The sequence below is a fragment of the Symphalangus syndactylus genome, chromosome 16 (assembly GCF_028878055.3).
Source record: "Symphalangus syndactylus isolate Jambi chromosome 16, NHGRI_mSymSyn1-v2.1_pri, whole genome shotgun sequence".
In the NCBI taxonomy this organism is placed as follows: domain Eukaryota; kingdom Metazoa; phylum Chordata; class Mammalia; order Primates; family Hylobatidae; genus Symphalangus; species Symphalangus syndactylus.
Genome location: NC_072438.2, coordinates 11,753,441 through 11,771,234, shown reverse-complemented (window position 1 = coordinate 11,771,234; position 17,794 = coordinate 11,753,441). Strand labels below are relative to the sequence as shown.

General features: G+C 48.4%; 2 protein-coding genes across 3 annotated transcripts in view; both read right to left on the bottom strand.

The window, feature by feature from the left end:
• RNF4 (ring finger protein 4) overlaps positions 1-17,794 on the bottom strand; it is a 44,471-nt gene that overhangs the window by 13,272 nt on the left and 13,405 nt on the right. Inside the window, exons 2-4 of one of the 2 annotated variants that reach the window (XM_055245865.2) lie at positions 11,583-11,748; positions 4,347-4,461; positions 731-824 (exon numbers count right to left, since the gene is read on the bottom strand). In XM_055245865.2, the coding sequence (XP_055101840.1) occupies positions 731-824; positions 4,347-4,461; positions 11,583-11,591 (218 nt within the window). In that variant the 5' untranslated portion in view covers positions 11,592-11,748. The remainder of the gene's footprint in view (positions 1-730; positions 825-4,346; positions 4,462-11,582; positions 11,749-17,794) is intronic. The other variant, XM_063619712.1, reaches the window with a different exon arrangement.
• LOC129464532 (large ribosomal subunit protein eL38-like) lies at positions 16,186-16,519 on the bottom strand. The gene has a single exon (XM_063619715.1). It carries the CDS (start codon positions 16,431-16,433, stop codon positions 16,221-16,223), a length of 213 nt encoding a protein of 70 aa, XP_063475785.1. The 5' UTR covers positions 16,434-16,519; the 3' UTR covers positions 16,186-16,220.

The window sequence follows — 17,794 nt, the reverse complement described above, 5'->3', positions numbered from 1 at the left end:
CTGCAGTCTGTAACCGGTACCATGAGACAGGGACACAGGCAGCCTCCTGGACTCCAGCCTCCCTGGCATCAGGACGCAGCAGGCATCAGGTGGCAACGCAGGGAGCCTGCATCCCCTGAGGCCATGCTAAGCAGCAGGCGCTTTTGGAACTTGAGAGATTTCCCACTGGCAGTGCTGAGCCAACATTCCCTTTCCTTTCAGCTGGGACGGCATAAACTCACAGTGACTGGGCACCATTCTAGGTGTCAGGCACTCAAACACGGCATCTCTTCCAAGATCTCTTACACCATGCCCTACTGACATGAGTGACCTGTCCCCATTTCATGGAAAGTGAATGAGGCTAAGTCACATGCCCAAGGTCACACAGCTGGTGTAAACTGTGGAATCAGGGACTGAAGACAGATGTGGGGGCCTTGAGATTCTCCCCAAACCACTTTTGTGCCCAGGTGTGGCAAGGTCAGGTTACACAGACCTACTCTATAGGCAACAAGGCTATAACAAATGATTTTCCAGAAAACATTTTTCATTTTGGGCTCTCGTCACTGAATGCATGAACTTCTTTATTATTATTATTGTTACTGTTTATTTTCTTTCTAAAAGCTCAATTCCACAAGATGCATGAACTTCCTTAGCATAAGCTGTAACCTTGACTTGGAGTCTGTGACCAAGGCTGTCAGATGCTGGCACTGGCCAGGGACCCACCCACACCCAAGAAACAGCCGACTCTCACACTCCAACACTTACCACAACAGAGTCATTGTGAGTCAGATCAACCACCACAGGCTCTAAAGATTCACAAGTGAGGTCCACAATTTCATCTCCAGCTTCAAAAGAAAGTATTTCAACAAGCATTAAGATTAAGAAGAAAGTAAGGTTGCATCCCTCTACACTTTAGTATGACTGCTAATGTAATATAGGCTTACCCCAAACTAAAACAATCCTGAAGTACACACGCAAAGAGCACCAGGACCAACACCTCCCTCAGGAGGGAAAGCCAGTAAACACTCTTCCAGAATTCTGCTCTGAGTGGGGAGGTATGACTTTTACAAATGTACCTGGGGGGTTATGTATGTGTGCGCATGTGCATACCTCTATTCCACGGCATCCCACTTCCACACAGCTATGCCTCTGTGCCCCATCTGGGAGAAGGCACCGTGCATGCCCAGCCCCGGGCCTTTCTCTTTGGGATGGACCAGCCTGAAACCTCTGCTCCTCCCAGCAGGAGAAGCTGACCACTCTCACTTGGCCGAAGGACCAAAAGTCAGGCTTAGCTTAGTAACTTCATCGGTTAATTTAGAGCAAACTCTTTTTTTTTTTTTTTTTTTTTTTTGAGACAGAGTCTCGCTCTGTCGCCAAGGCTGGAGTGCAGTGGTGCGATCTTGGCTCACTGCAACCTCCGCCTCCCAGGTTCAAGCAATTCTGCCTCAGCCTCCCGAGTAGTTCGGATTACAGGCGTCTGGCAGCACGCCTGGCTAATTTTTTTTGTATTTTTAGTAGAGATGGGGTTTCACCATCTTGGCCAGGCTGGTCTTGAACTCCTGACCTCGTGATCCACCCGCTTCAGTCTCCCAAAGTGCTGGGATTACAGGCGTGAGCCACCGTGCCCGGCCAAGGACAAACTTTTAATTTCCATTTATCTCTCAAGTTTGTCTCCCTAGTTGGATGGAGCATAACGGTGATATATACTGATCCCTAGAACCTCAACATACAAAATGGGTTGCATCTGTTGTGAAGCTTGCCTTTCAGCCCTTAGGGTATACTGTGATGTCTACGTGAGCACAGGATAAAGGTGAGAAGGACATGGACCAGTTAATGTACAACTTCCATCTATATAAAGTAAAAAATGATGCACAACCATTTTTATTTCTGATTACTATTAATATTAAAAAGCACTAAATGGGCCAGGTGCAGTGGCTCACACCTGTAATCCCAGCACTTTGGGAGGTGGGCGGATCACCTGAGGTCAAGAGTTCGAGACTAGCCTGACCAACACGGAGAAACTCCGTTTCTACTAAAAAACAAAATTAGCCAAGCGTGGTGGCACATGCCTGTAATCCCAGCTACTCGGGACGCTGAGGCAGGAGAATCACTTGAACCCGGGATGCAGAGATCATGCCAATGCACCCCAGCCTGGGCAACAAGAGCAAAACTCCATCTCAAAAACAAACAACAACAACAAAACACTAAATGAAGTTTTCTTAGAAATAGTATTGGTCTAATATTTGGGGAAAGTGTCTTGTAATGCATTTAACATTTTTTTTTTTTTTTTTTTTGAGACAGAGTCTCGCTCTGTCATCCAGGCAGGAGTGCAGTGGCACAATCTTGGCTCACTGCAACCTCCATCTCCCAGGTTCAAGCGATTCTCCTGCATTAACCTCCCAAGTAGCTGGGATTACAGGCGCCCGCCACCACGCCCGTCTAATTTTTGTATTTTTAGTAGAGACGGGGTTTCGCCATGTTGGTCAGGCTGGTCTCGAACTCCTGACCTCAGGTGATCTGCACGCCTCGGCCTCCCAAAGTGCTGGGATTACAGGCACGAGCCACGGTGCCCAACCCAACGTAACTTCTTTATTTTTTAGGTGGGGTCTTGCTGTTGCCCAGGCTAGAGTGCAGTGGCATGATCACGGCTCACTGCAGCCCCAATGTTCCAGGCTCAAGTGATCCTCCTACCTCAGCCTCCCACACTTGGCTGATTTTTTTAATTATAGAGACAGGGTCTCTCTATGTTGTCCAGGCTGCTCTGGGACTCCTGGGCTCAAGCAATCTGGCTGGCCTGTTTTATTTTCTTGTATCATAAAGTTTCACAAGAATAAAAACCATGATAATCTTAGATATACCAATATAATTTATATAAAATTGCTGCATTCTTTATTAAAAAGAAGGGCTGCCCAACAGTCCATATACTGATATACAACAATTTATTGAACCATTCTCTTTCTGGTGAACACAATTCTGGGCTTTTACAAAAACAGTGCTCTAGGCTGGGAGCGGTGGCTCACGCCTGTAATCCCAGCACTTTGGGAGGCCAAGGCAGGTGGATAATCTGAGGTCAGGAGTTTGAGACCAGCCTGACTGACATGGTGAAACTCCGTCTCTACTAAAAATACAAAAAAAATTAGCCGGGCGTGGTGGTGGGCGCCTGTGATCCCAGCTACTTGGGAAGCTGAGGCAGGAGACTTGCTTAAACCTGGGAGGCAGAGGTTGCAGTGAGCAGAGATCGTGTGACCGCACTCCAACCTGGGTGACAGAGCGAAACTGTCTCAAACAGAAACAAAAACAAAACAGTGCTCTAATGGGCAACACTAAGCACACACAGGGGTAAGACTGCCTAGAGGATGACAAGTGCCATGATGGAAAGCAGTTGGTTCCTTTTTGGTCTAGAGCCAGGATCCTAGCCTCAAGTCAAGGCTTTCAAGAACTCATTTGTTCTAAGTGAAACTCAGAGACCACATAGAGAACTTCACTTCTCCTGCGGGGCCCATGAAATTTATCTTGCACTAAGTTGTTTAAAATGCCAGTCTGCATGGCTGGGTGCGGTGGCTCACGCTTGTAATCCCAGCACTTCGGGAGGCCAAGACGGGCAGATCACAAGGTCAGGAGATCGAGACCATCCTGGCTAACACGGTGAAACCCTGTCTCTACTAAAAATACAAAAAATTAGCCGGGTGTGGTGGCGGGCGCTTGTAGTCCCAGCTACTCGGGAGGCTGAGGCAGGAGAATGGTGTGAACCCAGGACATGGAGCTTGCGGTGAGCCGAGATTGCACCACTACACTCCAGCTTGGGCAACAGAGCAACACTCCATCTCAAAAAAATAAATAAATAAAAATAAATGCCAGTTTGCAGGTATCCTAGTTATAAAAACAATATATGCAGAGCAAAGAGACTTAGGCCAGCCATCAATCACTTCTGGAGCAAGCAGAAAGCGGAAATCCAATATGGCCTCTGCCTACACCAAGCTCCAACACAGGGAACTCTGTGGACAAGTTTACCTTCCGAGGTTATTTTGTGTCTTAATGAAAAACAGAAGAGGAAAGCGAAGTACTTTACAAGGTCAAGCAAACTGAGGATGCAGTTTCAAATAGAAAAGGTAGGCCATCTCATTTGCACTAGAGATTTTTTTTTTTTTAAATGGGTCCTACCCCACTGCTGCACATTACCAGAGTTGAACAGTTAGCCCAGTTGAGAGGCTATTTCAGAATCTGTGAAGCTTTGAGTTGTAAATGGTGAGTATGAGACTGCATAGGCCTTCTATAGACACTGAAAGCACCTTCTACTAGCTCACCCTGGTACTGTGTTCTCTCTCCACTTTAACACCCCACAGTTGTAGTGTCCCTGGCAATCTTACCAGTTTCCACGAGTTCTATGGGTTCTGCTTCCAAGGAAATCTCGGGGGTGGAGGTTGCTTCCCGAGTTCGCTTCTGGGCTTGTCTAGAATTTATTGCTCCACCACGACGCTTTCTCTGAGTAACAAGGGGGAAAGAATAGTCACATGAACACCAGAATGTCAGGGTCTCAGGAAGAACTAAAAGGGCAATAGAAACGGTTCACTTCATTAAGAGGTCAGAGAGTAGACTTGAAGTTAGGGCTCCTTTCAAAACTTGAGATTCAAGAATACTGAATGCTTACAGAGAGAGAAACCATCCAAAACATACAATGAGTAGAAATTCTAGAAAGTAAAACTTCTGTTTTATCAAACTATCAGCAGGTCAGCTGGGCATGGTGGCTCACGCCTGTAGTCCCAGCACTTTGGGAGGCTGAGGTGGGCAAATCATGAGGTCAGGAGTTCAAGGTCAGCCTGGCCAACATGGTGAAACCCCATCACTACTAAAAATACAAAAAGTTAGCTGGGCGTGGTGGCAGGCACCTGTAATCCCAGCTACTCCGGAGGCTGAGGCAGGAGAATCACTTGAACCTGGGAGGCAGAGGTTGCAGTGAGGCGATATCGTGTCACTGTACGCTAGCCTGGGTGACAGTGCGAGACTCCATCTCAAAAAAAACTATCAGCAGGTCAAAAAGGGACACACACGATATATCCCTTTAGAAAAGCCTGAGGCCAAGTCAGGATTTGGACTTGGTAGTGGATGCCCTGGCCAAAAGGCTGGAAACCCTTCCCTTTAACCAAAAGTTATCAATTTCTCTTCCTTGACTTTGTCTTCAACCTTTCTGAAGAACTTGGAGTTTTCTGAGTTTCTATACATTGTGGAAAGATTATCTTCCCCTGGGAAATGTGGCCTTGAACCTTTCAGGGTACTATCAACTGTGATTTACACCAGATAATCAGCCACCACAAAGAACGCAAAGAACCAAAGCTGTTTTAAGCCTGCTTCCAGTGGCTACCCAAGAGCCATGTCTTCCGGAAAGTTCAGGCTCTCAGCTGGTTGATATGCAACTGACACTCTGACCAGCCTTTCTTCCAAATCCTTAGGCTGCTGGTTTGCCAATATGCTCCACATTTCTGGTCTGGCTGGTCCCAAAAGACGAGCTGAGAATATCCTCCACCTTAATCAAGAGACAGAGCTGGCCAGGCACAGTGGCTCAAGCCTGTAATCCCAGCACTTTGGGAGGCAGAGGCGGGCGGATCACCTGAGGTCAGGAGTTCGAGATCAGCCTGGGCAACACGGTGAAACCCTGTCTCTACTAAAAATACAAAATTAGCCGGGTGTGGTGGCACATGCCTGTAATCCCAGCTACTTGGGAGGCTGAGGCAGGAGAATCGCTTGAACCTGGGAGGCGGAGGATGCAGTGAGCCAGGATTGTGCTACTGCACTCCAGCCTGGGCAACAAGAGTAAATCTCCATCTCACCAAAAAAAAAAAAAAAAAAAAAAAAAGAGAGCTTCCCAACAGAGCCTGTCACCTTGTTATTCCCACGGGTGTTTCTGTGCTCTCCTCCCTGTGCCGTGTCCTGCTATCCTTCGCACTGGACGACCTGGGACAAGTCCTGCACTACTAAGTCTCAAGTTCCTCACCAGTACCAGCTTTGCAGAGCTGTTATAAGGTGTAAATGAGATCATGTATGTAAAGTACTGCGCAGAGACGGAGGATGCTACTACCATCCCAATTCCTTAGCCTTACTAGGGTCAGTCTGTCCCAGGAAACTCTGAAAGGACCAGATATTGCAGGTGAGATTCATATAAGATCCAGGAACACCCATCACCCGGCCAAGCCCTCGCTAGGCCACAGGGATAAGCCTAATTCTGTGTTCCAATGCTACTCTTATCAAATGGCAGCTTGAGATGTTTTGGAAATGAAGCTGGGCCTAGTAACTTCCCACGGACTAAGGAGCACAGAACCAGCCCCAGGAGGGCCCAGAGGCCAAGCGACAGCAGCCAAAACTCCCAAGTGAACAGCTGCTCTTGGCCTCAAGGGAGCTGACACTAACCTCAGGGGAGTTCTACTGCCCAGTGTTTTAAGGGTTTCCCCGGCAGCCACCAGGTTACTTATGTAAAAAGTAAAGTAGAGGTTCCTCTTCAAAGACTTTCCTCCCCATCTATTTAGAAATAAATACTAACTTATCTTAAAAGCAAAATTTATTCAAAGACCTGTACTAACATTCTTAAATATCTGCTAGCCATAATAAAGAAATCAATGTACTTTATATTCTTAGCTCCCACAATTTTTTTTTTTTTTAAATGACACGGAGTCTTGCTCTGTCGCCCAGACTGGAGTGCAGTGGCGGGATCTCGGCTCACTGCAAGCTCTGCCTCCCGGGTTCACGCCATTCTCCTGCCTCAGCCTCCCCAGCAGCTGGGACTAGAGGCGCCCGCCACCATGCCCGGCTAATTTTTGTATTTTTAGTAGAGATGGGGTTTCACTGTGTTAGCCAGGATGGTCTCGATCTCCTGACCTTGTGATCCGCTCGCCTCGGCCTCCCAAAGTGCCGAAGTGCTAGGATTACAGGCGTGAGCCACCGCACCCGGCCTAGCTCCCACAATTTAGCCTAAATATTTACCCTGGCATGCTTGTATTAGTCCAAGCAAGCATTAGATCATAGCCTGTTCCTCTTCCTTATTTAAAGGTTATTTTTAACTTTTTCAGCATTCCACAAGTTACTTCCTCCTTCCTTTATTCTCCTCTGCCTTTGCCTCTTTTAAAAAGTTCTGGCCAGGTGTGGTGGCTCACGCCTGTAATCCCAGCACTTTGGGAGGGGGGCTGAGGTGGGCAGATCACAAGGTCAGAAGATCGAGACCATCCTGGCTAACACGGTGAAACCCTGTCTCTACTAAAAAATACAAAAAAAATTAGCCTGGCGTGGTGGCGGGCACCTGTAGTCCCAGCTACTTGGGAGGCTGCGGCAGGAGAATGGTGTGAACCCAGGAGGTGGAGCTTGCAGTGAGCCCAAGATCATGCCACTGCACTCCAGCCTGGGTGACAGAGTGAGACTCCGTCTCAAAAAAAAAAAAAAAAACAGTTCTAAGTTGCCAATTGGGACAAATACAGAATGTGAGGTTCCGTTCCAGCCAATAAAAACCGGACACAGCAGTAGGGTAAACACATCAAGTTATAAATAACCCTGTCTCCTTTATTCAATGTACTCTCATGGCAAAACTACTGGTGAGTGTACCCTTTCTGCAGAAAGTATAAAAATGGCCTTGCTAAAAACATTAAATTTATGTTGAAATGCTATTTCTTTACAGCACCGGAAAACAAGCATTTCAAACACTTGGGACTCTTCAATATTTACCCCATTCTCGTGGATCACAAGGTCAGGAGTTCAAGACCAGCCTGGTCAAGATGCTGAAACCCCGTCTCTACTAATAACACGAAAAGCAGCTGGGCGTGGAGGCACGCACCTGAAGTCCCAGCTACTAGGGAGGCTGAGGCAGGAGAATCGCTTGAACCCGGGCGGCAGAGGTTGCAGTGAGAGAATATTGCACCCACTGCACTCCAGCCTGGGTGACACAGCAAGACTCTGTCTCAAAATAATAATAATAAATAAATGAAAATATTTACCCCATTCTCTTTGACAATGTCCTTTGTCCTTGTATAGCCTCCTTCCCTTGTAGCCAACAGTCTTTTTTTGTTTTTTGACCGAGTCTCGCTCTGTCGCCCAGGCAGGAGTGCAGTGGCACGATCTCGGCTCACTGCAACCTCTGCCTCCCGGGTTCAAGCGATTCTCCTGCCTCAGCCTCTCAAGTAGCTGGGATTACAGTCACCCGCCACCGTGCCTAGCTAATTTTTTTGTATTTTTAGTGGAGACGGGGTTTCACCATGTTGGCCAGGCTGGTCTCGAACTCCTAACCTTGTGATCCACCATGCCCAGCCTGTAGCAGACCAAGTCTTTCTTACTAGACACTGCTAAGCAGACCTGCATATCCCACAGCTACCTGTGTGGTTTCTGGGCCCCACTGAGGGAGCCAAGAAAGCAGCCATGGGTCCTGGACCCCAAATCTCCCCTCAAGGATAATTATAGGAATGTCCCCACCCCTCCCTAACCTCAGGAATCCTCTTTCCTGCCTGCTCTATCGACCCCTCCATGCCTTTAACCAGAGCTTTTTCCCTGCCTGGAGTGCCCATCCCTCCCTTTCTTCACTTGGCCAATTCTTGCACAGCTTTCCAGAACCCACTCAAATGTCACCTCCTTCCTGAGGATATTCTTCACCCTCCCACTCTGCTATCTCTGAGCCTCCTCCTCCCAAGTAGCTTCCCTGCACCACTCAAGACAGGCTCATTAAATCCAGGAATATCTGCAGAGCTCTCCCCTCTCACCTTCCCATAATTCTGGTCATAACTCTCTTCCTTTTTACTAGCAGGGCCCTCAGAGGTCCATAGCTTTTGGTGAAAACTGACCATCCAATCACAACCACATAAGCTATAACCACACCATAACTTTCAGGAATTTTAACCAATTTCTTCACACACACACATGCACAAAAGGCTACATTGTTTTGCCTGTTCTGATCTGGCCTAAGCAGAGATGGGGTAAGGCTTAGAGCACCTGTTTCCCTGTACGTGAGCTACGTGGTAACCTGCAGGTGAAACACCAAGGTGGGAGGTCAAAGAAGCGGGCTTTTTTGTGTGTTACCATCAAAAGTGGGCCCTGGAGCACAATGGCGGCCAGGAAGTAACAGAAGAGGGTGAGGACTCAAAAGGCTCAGAGGGTGTGACCAGCATTTCCATCACTGTTCCCTCTGACAGCTGTTTGTTCAGCCTCACCTGTCCCCACCATCCGTCTTCCCATACCATTCACGGCACCTCTGGAGCACTGGAAGAAATCAGCAGGCTATTTCACATCTGGTCTGACAAGGAATTCAGGATCTCAGACAACGGATGTCTTGAGTTTAAATCATTTGAACAACCTTGCTGTGAGAACTCTGTCAGCAGGGAATAAACTGGGACAGGGGGACCTTCAGGTAATCTCCTCTAGAGCTCAAGGGGTTCCAGGAGACACCTGAATTACACCAAACCAGAGCTGCCTCACAGATGTGATAAATGCTCTAAACAGGGCTGGGTGCGGTGGCTCACGCTTGTAATCCCAGCACTTTGGGAGGCCGAGGCGGGCGGATCACGAGGTCAGGAGATCGAGACCACGGTGAAACCCCGTCTCTACTAAAAAAAAAAAATACAAAAAATTAGCCGGGCGTGGTGGCGGGCGCCTGTAGTCCCAGCTACTCGGAGAGGCTGAGGCAGGAGAATGGCGTGAACCCGGGAGGCGGGGCTTGCAGTGAGCCGAGATCGCGCCACTGCACTCCAGTCTGGGTGACAGAGCAAGACTCCGTCTCAAAAAAAAAAAAAGCTCTAAACAGTCTGGGTATAGTCACTCACTTTGGGAGCCTAGGTGGGAGGACTGCTTGAAGTCAGGAGTTCAAGATCAGCCTGGGGGGGACCCCATGCCTACAAAAATGATTTTTCTTTTCTTTTCTTTTCTTTTTTGAGATGGAGTCTTGCTCTCTTGCTCTGTCCCCCAGGCTGGAGTGCAGTGGCACGATCTCAGCTCACTGCAAGCTCCGCCTCCCAGGTTCATGCCATTCTCCTGCCTCAGCCTCCTGAATAGCCAGGACTACAATCGCCCGCCAACTACGCCTGGATAATTTTTTGTATTTTTAGTAGAGACAGGGTTTCACCTTGTTAGCCAGGATGGTCTTGATCTCCTGACCTCATGATCCGCCCGCCTCAGCCTCCCAAAGTGCTGGGATTACAGGCATAAGCCACCGCACCTGGCCAATTTTTTCTTAAAAATTAGCCAGGTGTGGCAGTGCATGCCTATGATCTCAGCTACTCAGGACGCTGAGGTGAAAGGATTGCTTGACTCCAGGAGTTGGAGACTGCAGTGAGCTATGATCACACCACTGCACTCCAGACTGGGAGACTGAGAGAGACCCTGTCTCTTAAAAACAAATAAAAACGGCTGGGTGCGGTGGCTCATGCCTGTCATCCTAGCACTTTGGGAGGCCAAGATCACTTGAGGTCAGGAGTTTGAGACCAGCCCAGCCAACATGGTGAAATCACGTCTCTACTAAAAATACAAAATCAGCTGGGCGTGGTGGTAGGTGCCTGTAATCCAAGACACTCGGGAGGCTGAGGCAGGAGAGTCGCTTGAACCTGGGAGGTGGAAGTTGCAGTGAGCCGAGATGGTACCACTGTACTCCAACCTGGGCGACAGAGACTCCATCTCAAAAAACAAACCAAAATAGCCTGGCCAACATGGCAAAAACTGGTCTCTATTAAAAATACAAAAATTAGCTGGGTGGGGAGGTGCACGCCTGTAATCCCAGCTATGTGGGAGGCTGAGGCACAAGATTCACTTGAACCCAGAAGGTGGAGGTTGCAGTGAGCCGAGGTCGGGCCACTGCACTCCAGGCTGGGTGACAGAGCGAGACTCTGTTTCAAAAACAAACAAACAAAAGCGCTAAACAGTAATTATAATGATGAATCAACTTTGGTCACTGAATATAAGAAACTTCTCAGTATGGATTATTACTACCATGCTCACACTGAATGAACCAAGAATGTCACAGGGAAACAAAATAGAAGGGAAAACGGAAAACTGGGTTGCAAATACTTTTATAGAGTCTCACTCTGTCATCCAGCCAGAATGCGGTGGTATGATCATAGCTAGCCTTGAACTCTTGGGCTCAAGGAATCTTCCTGCCTCAGCCTCCCAAGTGGCTGGGACTACAGGTACGCCCTGCCACGCCTGGCTAAATTTTGTTTGTTTGTAGAGATGGGGCCTATGTTGCCCTGGCTGGTCCTAGGCTCAAGTAATCTTTTTACCTTAACGCCTCCAAGTGTTGAGATTACAGGCATGAACCACCATTCCCAGTCTACAAATAATTTTAAAAAGCAAAAAGTCTTAGTATTTCTATGACACTGACAACTGCTGTGAAGGTCTGAGATTACCAAACCCTAAGCTATTCCTTCTCAGCCTTCTGTCTTCAGGGCACTGCCCTTTATGACTGGAATTTAGCTCAATGTCGGTAAGTAAGCTGATGTAACCACCAGAAAGCTCCTATACATACTCCTTCAAGAAGTGGCGTTACTTAGAAGTGACATTATGGAACTCACTTTCATTAATGTGCTACAAGGAACAAGGTGGTTAATTAGCCCTAAAAAATTAAAAATTCAAGAGATGATAAAACTTACTGTACTCATTGTGCTCTTTGGTGCCTTTCCTTTCCTACAGAAAAGGAAGTGATCTATACCAAGGTTTGCAGGGAAGTCAAATGTTCTCAACCTTTCATGCCCTCTGGTTACTCATCCGGCTTGCAAAAGAATTTGGATCCGGACAGATTTCCAGTATTTTCAAGTCCTGAAAAACAAAGATATTGATTTAATAAATACTGCCACTTACATCACTGAAACAAAGCTCAGCTCAATAATGAACTGGTCCTTTCTGTCCCTAGGTTATTTGCTGAATATTTTACGCAATGACATCCTTAATCCTATATTCATCTTAGGAAGTAAGCATTCTTGTCGCATATAGGACTTCCGGATCCCAAAGCCTTCAAGTGTAATTATTATGCCACCTCCTACCCTTCTTTCTGGCTCCTGCCATCTTGGCAAGGTACTGTGCTAACTGCTGGGAAGAGGTGCGAGTCAGGACTGCCACACGTGACCACACCAACTCCTCAGTAACCAGAAGGGAAGGGACGGAGCTTCTGAGGCCAGAGCTCAGAGCCTCAGGCTCCTCCCACAATTTCACTGTCACCGTCCAGAGTTGAGGAGACAAGAGCCACTCACTCTAAAGCACGTTGTGTGTCCAGCTGAGACTTCTGTTGCTGGGACCAGGTGAATGGTGAATCGGGAGACTGTGGACTGGGCAGCCAAGTAGAAGCTTTGAGGAAAGGTAGAGAAATCACCAGGTGCAGAGGCTGCGAGGCCCTTGGATTTCACTGAGAAGTGAGGCTGACCACGGTAAACTCAGTGTCAGCGATGCAGTGGTTAATGGAGCCACAAGCCCTAAGCACAGGGCAAGGCTGAGGATTAAGAGAGAGCCAAAGCAAGGACAAGACCCCTGTGGTCACCCACTACTGAGTGCTAGTGGCTTAGATTAGGAGAGTGCTTCTCAAGCATGAGCCTGTATCAGGCTCCCCCACAGAGGGCTCATTAAGCACAGGCTGCTAGGCCCTCCAATTTACATGTCTAACAAGTTCCCAGGTGCTGCTGTTCCAGAGACCACACCATGGAACGTACTGAAGTAGCATAATGAGATGGACTTGCAAAGCAGACACAGGTTGAGAGGGATCCAGGTGGCGGAAACGACAGGAACGCTCTCACATGCACCCTTCTGTGCATCCCCAGCGCTGCCACCGTGTCATCCTTCTGTGCACCATTATCATGCCTGCTCATGCTGGGTCTCCTGTCCCTGGTTGTCCATCTACCTTACTGCCAGGCCATCTTTCCAAAACATTTGCCGCAGCAACTTTCCCTGGCTCCTTATCAAAGCCTAACTCCTAAGCATGGTGTGTGGAGCCAAGCTGGCATTGCAATTAAGGCACATCTCTTGAGCCAGGCAACTAAGATTGAAATCTAGGCATCGGCCGGGTGTAGTGGCTCACACCTGTAATCTCAGCACTCTGGGAGGCCGAGGCGGGTAGATCACCTGAGGTCAGGAGTTCGAGACTAGCCTGGCCAACATGGTGAAACCCCGTCTCCACTAGAAAATACAAAAAATTAGCCAGGAGTGGTGGTGGATGCCTGTAATTCCAGCTACTTGGGAGGCCGAGGCAGGAGAATCTCTTGAACCTGGGAGGTGGAGTAGCCGAGATTATGCCATTACACTCCACTCTGGGCAACGAGAGCAAAACTCCGTCTCAAAAAAATAAAAAATGAAAAACTAAAACAAAATCCAGGCACCTGCAAACCCCAACCTTGACCCTGGGGCATGGCACTGAACTTTTCCTTATCTATAGAACAGAACTGCACCTACCTCAATGGTGTGTGAGGATTCCGGAAGTTATTACGAGAGAGTGTTTGGAACGGTGCAGGCACACTGTAAAGGCTCAGTGTCTGTGGGCTGACAACATACCCATCACCATACTCAGCCCCACAGCACCAGGTGGGCGGTCTCTCCAAATACACCTTCCCAACCTTCCCAGTGCCCAGCTCCAACCTTCTGCTCAAGCCCTAAAATGCTGTGTGATATCACATCCCACCCGGTTTTTTTTTTTTTTTTTGAGACAGAGTCTTGCTCTGTTGCCCAGGCTGGAGTGCAGTGGTGTGATCGCAGCTCACTGCAACCTCCACCTCCCGGGTTCAAGTGATTCTCCTGCCTCAGCCTCCCAGGTAGCTGGGACTACAGGCATGTGCCACCACACCCGGCTAATTTTTCTACTTTTAGTAGAGATGGGGTTTCACCAGGTTGGCCAGGCTGGTCTCGAACTTCTGACCTCAGGTGATCCACCTGCCTTGGCTTCCCAAAGTGCTGGGATTACAAGAATGAGCCACCGCGCCCGGCCTCCCATCCAGCTTTAAGAAAGGCTGCCCGCCTCATTCACAGTACAGCCCCTGCCCTGGGAATACAGCAATGAGTCAACACAGCCTCTGTGCAGAATCTAGTGCGGGGAGAAGGGTGAGGAGGGTGCTGGCAGGCAGCTATAACTGAGTTAGGAACTAAGTGTGCAAGAAGTACAGGAGGAGAAACGGAGGCCAGAGTAGGTTTTTCAGGAGATGCCCAAAGGGACTGCCCGTCCCAGCTGAGCTGAACATTTTCTTCTGCACTTGGTGGTCTGCTTCTGAGAAAATGGCACACTGTATCTCACTCCCCGAGCGCCTCATTCTCTAGCTTGACCTCAATGGTTTAGAGGGGAAATCCCCTTCACTGTGTCACTCTAATAAAGGGTGACTTGCATCTCCTTAGGCTAGCCCATACTATGAGACTACAGGTGCTCTCACCAGAATGCACAAATGGGCCAGGCACCGTGGCTCATGCCCTGTAACCCCAGCACTTTGGGAGGTTGAAGGGGGAGATCTCTTGAGCCCAGGAATTGGAAACCAGCTTGGTTAACATGGCGAGATCCTGTCTCTACAAAAAAATTAAAATAATGAGGCTGGGCAGTGGCTCATGCCTGTAATCCCAGCACTCTGGGAGGCTGAGGCAGGCAGATCACTTGAAGTCAGGAGTTCAAGACCAACTTGGCCAACATGGCGAAACCCCGTCTCTACTAAAAATATAAAAATTAGCCCGGTGTGGTGGTGCATGCCTGTAATCCCAGCTACGTAGGAGGCTAAGGCACAAGAATCACTTGAACCCGGGAGGCTGGAGGTTGCAATGAGCCAAGATGGCACCACTGCACTCCAGCCTGGCCAACAGAGAGAGACTCTGTCTCAAAAAATAAAAATAAAAACACATTAAAAAAATAGCCAGATGTGGTGGTGCAAACTTGTAGTCCCAGCTACTCGAGGGGCTGAGACAGGAAGATTACTTGAGCCCAGGAGGTCAAGACTGCAGTGAACCATGACTACACCACTGCACTCCAGCCCGGAAGCACAAATGCTTCTCAAAGCAACACCTCACCTGGTGAGTGTTCAACTTTAAACAGACATTCAGGGAAGAGGCTCTGGCTAGGACAAAGACTGTCTAGTTGGTTTGAACAGAGGTGGGAGGTGCTCCGACATCACCTTAGGACTCACAAGATTATTCAGACCACATGACAGTCCCAGATTCACCATATGTCCTGGGTTCTTTTTTTTTTTTTTTTGAGATGGAGTCTCGCTCTGTCGCCCAGGCTGGAGTGCAGTGGCGCAATCTCGGCTCACTGCAAGCTCTGCCTCCCAGGTTCACGCCATTCTCCTGCCTCAGCCTCTCCGAGTAGCTGGGACTACAGGCGCCCGCCACCACGCCCGGCTGATTTTTTTGTATTTTTAGTAGAGACGGGGTTTCACCGTGGTCTCGATCTCCTGACCTCGTGATCCGCCCGCCTCGGCCTCCCAAAGTGCTGGGATTACAAGCGTGAGCCACCGCGCCCGGCCTTGTCCTGGGTTCTAATATCCACGAATGTTTCTGATCTCAAGAAATATCTTACATTTGGGTGCACGTCTATGATATAGGGGCTTGTTTTCCCCGCCACATCAATAGTGTGTCTTAGAATTTAGAAAAGAGAAGCTAGTGACAAAGGAAGACGGAGAAATCAGCCTGCAGAGCAAAGGGAAACACCTGATGTCCACACCCAGGCTGTTCTAAGCCTCTCTCCTCCCATTTTATGGATATTGAGGCTTCCAAATACGGCTGCTGAAGATGTCTTGTGGCTGTCCTGGCCTGCACACCCCTCACCACTCTGAAACCAGCCTCCTGCATCCCTACAGGCCCAGCTAGACCATTATTACTTCCCTGGGAAGCTTTCCGGAGCCTCCTCATTCTCCATGCCCTGGCCCATACAGCAATTCATTCCAAATCTGGTTGTTTTTCTCTCTCTTTTGAGTTTAGTAAGGGTCAGGAGTCAGAGTTTGAAGGAATTTGGAAGGCTGGCCTTAGGGAAATCCACTAAGAGGCTGGATTTCACCAGGGCACTGAGGTGAGACAGGAGCATTCCTGGCAAAGCATCCCCAGCATGGTGGGGACATAGAAATGCAGAGTGAATGGAGACCTTAGGGGTCATGGGAAAGTAGCCCTCACCAACTACAAAGGGTTCTGGATCATGCAGGTGAGAGTCCAATGGAATAAGAAAACTAACAACAGCTGAGAGCTGCCTTCTATGCATCTGCACGAGGCACTGTGCTTCCAAAAATTTTTTTTTTTTTTTTAGGATTTTTAGTATTTTAATACAGTTCCAATCAGTGTGTTCATTTCAGTTCCTTCACTGCCAAACCAGGGGGCAGGGACTGCTTCAGTTTCTCTGCCTTCTCTTTGTCAGTGATGACCAGAGTGTAAAGGTATCTGCTGCATCGAACTTTAAACTTCACGTTGTCCTTATTTTTCTTAATCTTGACAGATTTGGCATCCTTTCCTCGGGCTGTGAGAAGGAAGTCCTTGATTTCCTCAATTTTCTGAGGCATGGCGACGAGGCGCGCTGGGCGCTGGCACGAACCGGGACCCGTGTACCACCCTAGAGGTGTGCTTCCTAAATATTAATATCACCACATGTGCTCCTCACATCACCCAGTAAGGAAATAAGCACTGTTATGGTCCCCATTTTACACATGAAGCAGCTAAGGATTAAAGTTAAGTAACTTGCCCAAAGTTGTCCACACCTAGTAAACAGAGCCTAGACTTAAACCAGGGCAGTCTGACACCAAAACCCACACCCTCAAATAGGTATGTTAGCGCCAGAATCAAATACATCAATTCTAGAAACTAGCAGAAACACTGACGGGGATTTTTCAGATTTCTCAAATTTAGTGTGTTCCAAAAGGAACCCTTGCCTCCTCCTTCTGCCAAAATATACTCCATTTCAGGAAAGGGCCCCACCATCCTCCAGTCTCTTGTCCAGTACGCTCTCACTTACGTAAGTGCTACGAGGACAGGGCTCTATTTACTTTGTACCTAGCTAAGACCTTACACAAAGCAGATGCTCATATTTATTGAAGGAATAAATGAGGGTAAGAGTGGGGTGTTGATGGCGCCCCCGCCACTAAAAAAAGAGGAGCTGGGGTAGAGAAGTGGTCATTCCTAACTGGGGATGGTCAGGAGAGCCAGATGCTAGGTATTCCTAAAGCTTCCAAGGTGAAAGGAGAAACAACTCATGCCAAGGTATCTAGCTTCTTACTCTGCAAGAGTGATGCCATAAAACCCAATGAGGGAAGGGAGAACAGAAACAGGTGCTGAGTGTAGTTTTAGAAAAGAGGGGTGTGAGATACCCAGGGAGAAAGGGCTGAAGGTAGCTGGAAACTAAGAAAACTGGGACGGACGTAGAGATTTCAGAATGTGTGAAAACTTAGGGAGGCAAGTAGATAGAATCTGTGAAAGAGATTTAAAATAAACAAAGCTGGGAGAACCTGGAGCTGTCACTTAGACAAAACCTCCTTCTTCAAGGAGGAAGAAGCAGTGAACAGCTGCAATGCACAGGCTGGGGAACTAAAAGGCGGCCAGTCAGCTCAGACACGGAAGTGGGACACTGGTGACATAAGCAAGTGGAAGCAGCAGCAAAGGAGTCGCAGTCCCAGCCTAACCGCACTGAGGATCAAGCTGGGCTGTCTAGAGGAAGCGGCACTGAATGGGGCCTAAAGTGACAAGAGGAGTTTAGTTAGTCAAGAAACAATGTATGTGGGTGGGTGGGTGGAAGGGAAGAGGGATGTCCCACACAAGCACTGTGTGGAGGTGGGGAGAGAACTGATGACAACAAAGGTGCCGGGGGCTCGTAAGAAGCCTCATCGACTACACCCTCAGGACAGGGCCATCGAGGGTTCTGGGATAGAGA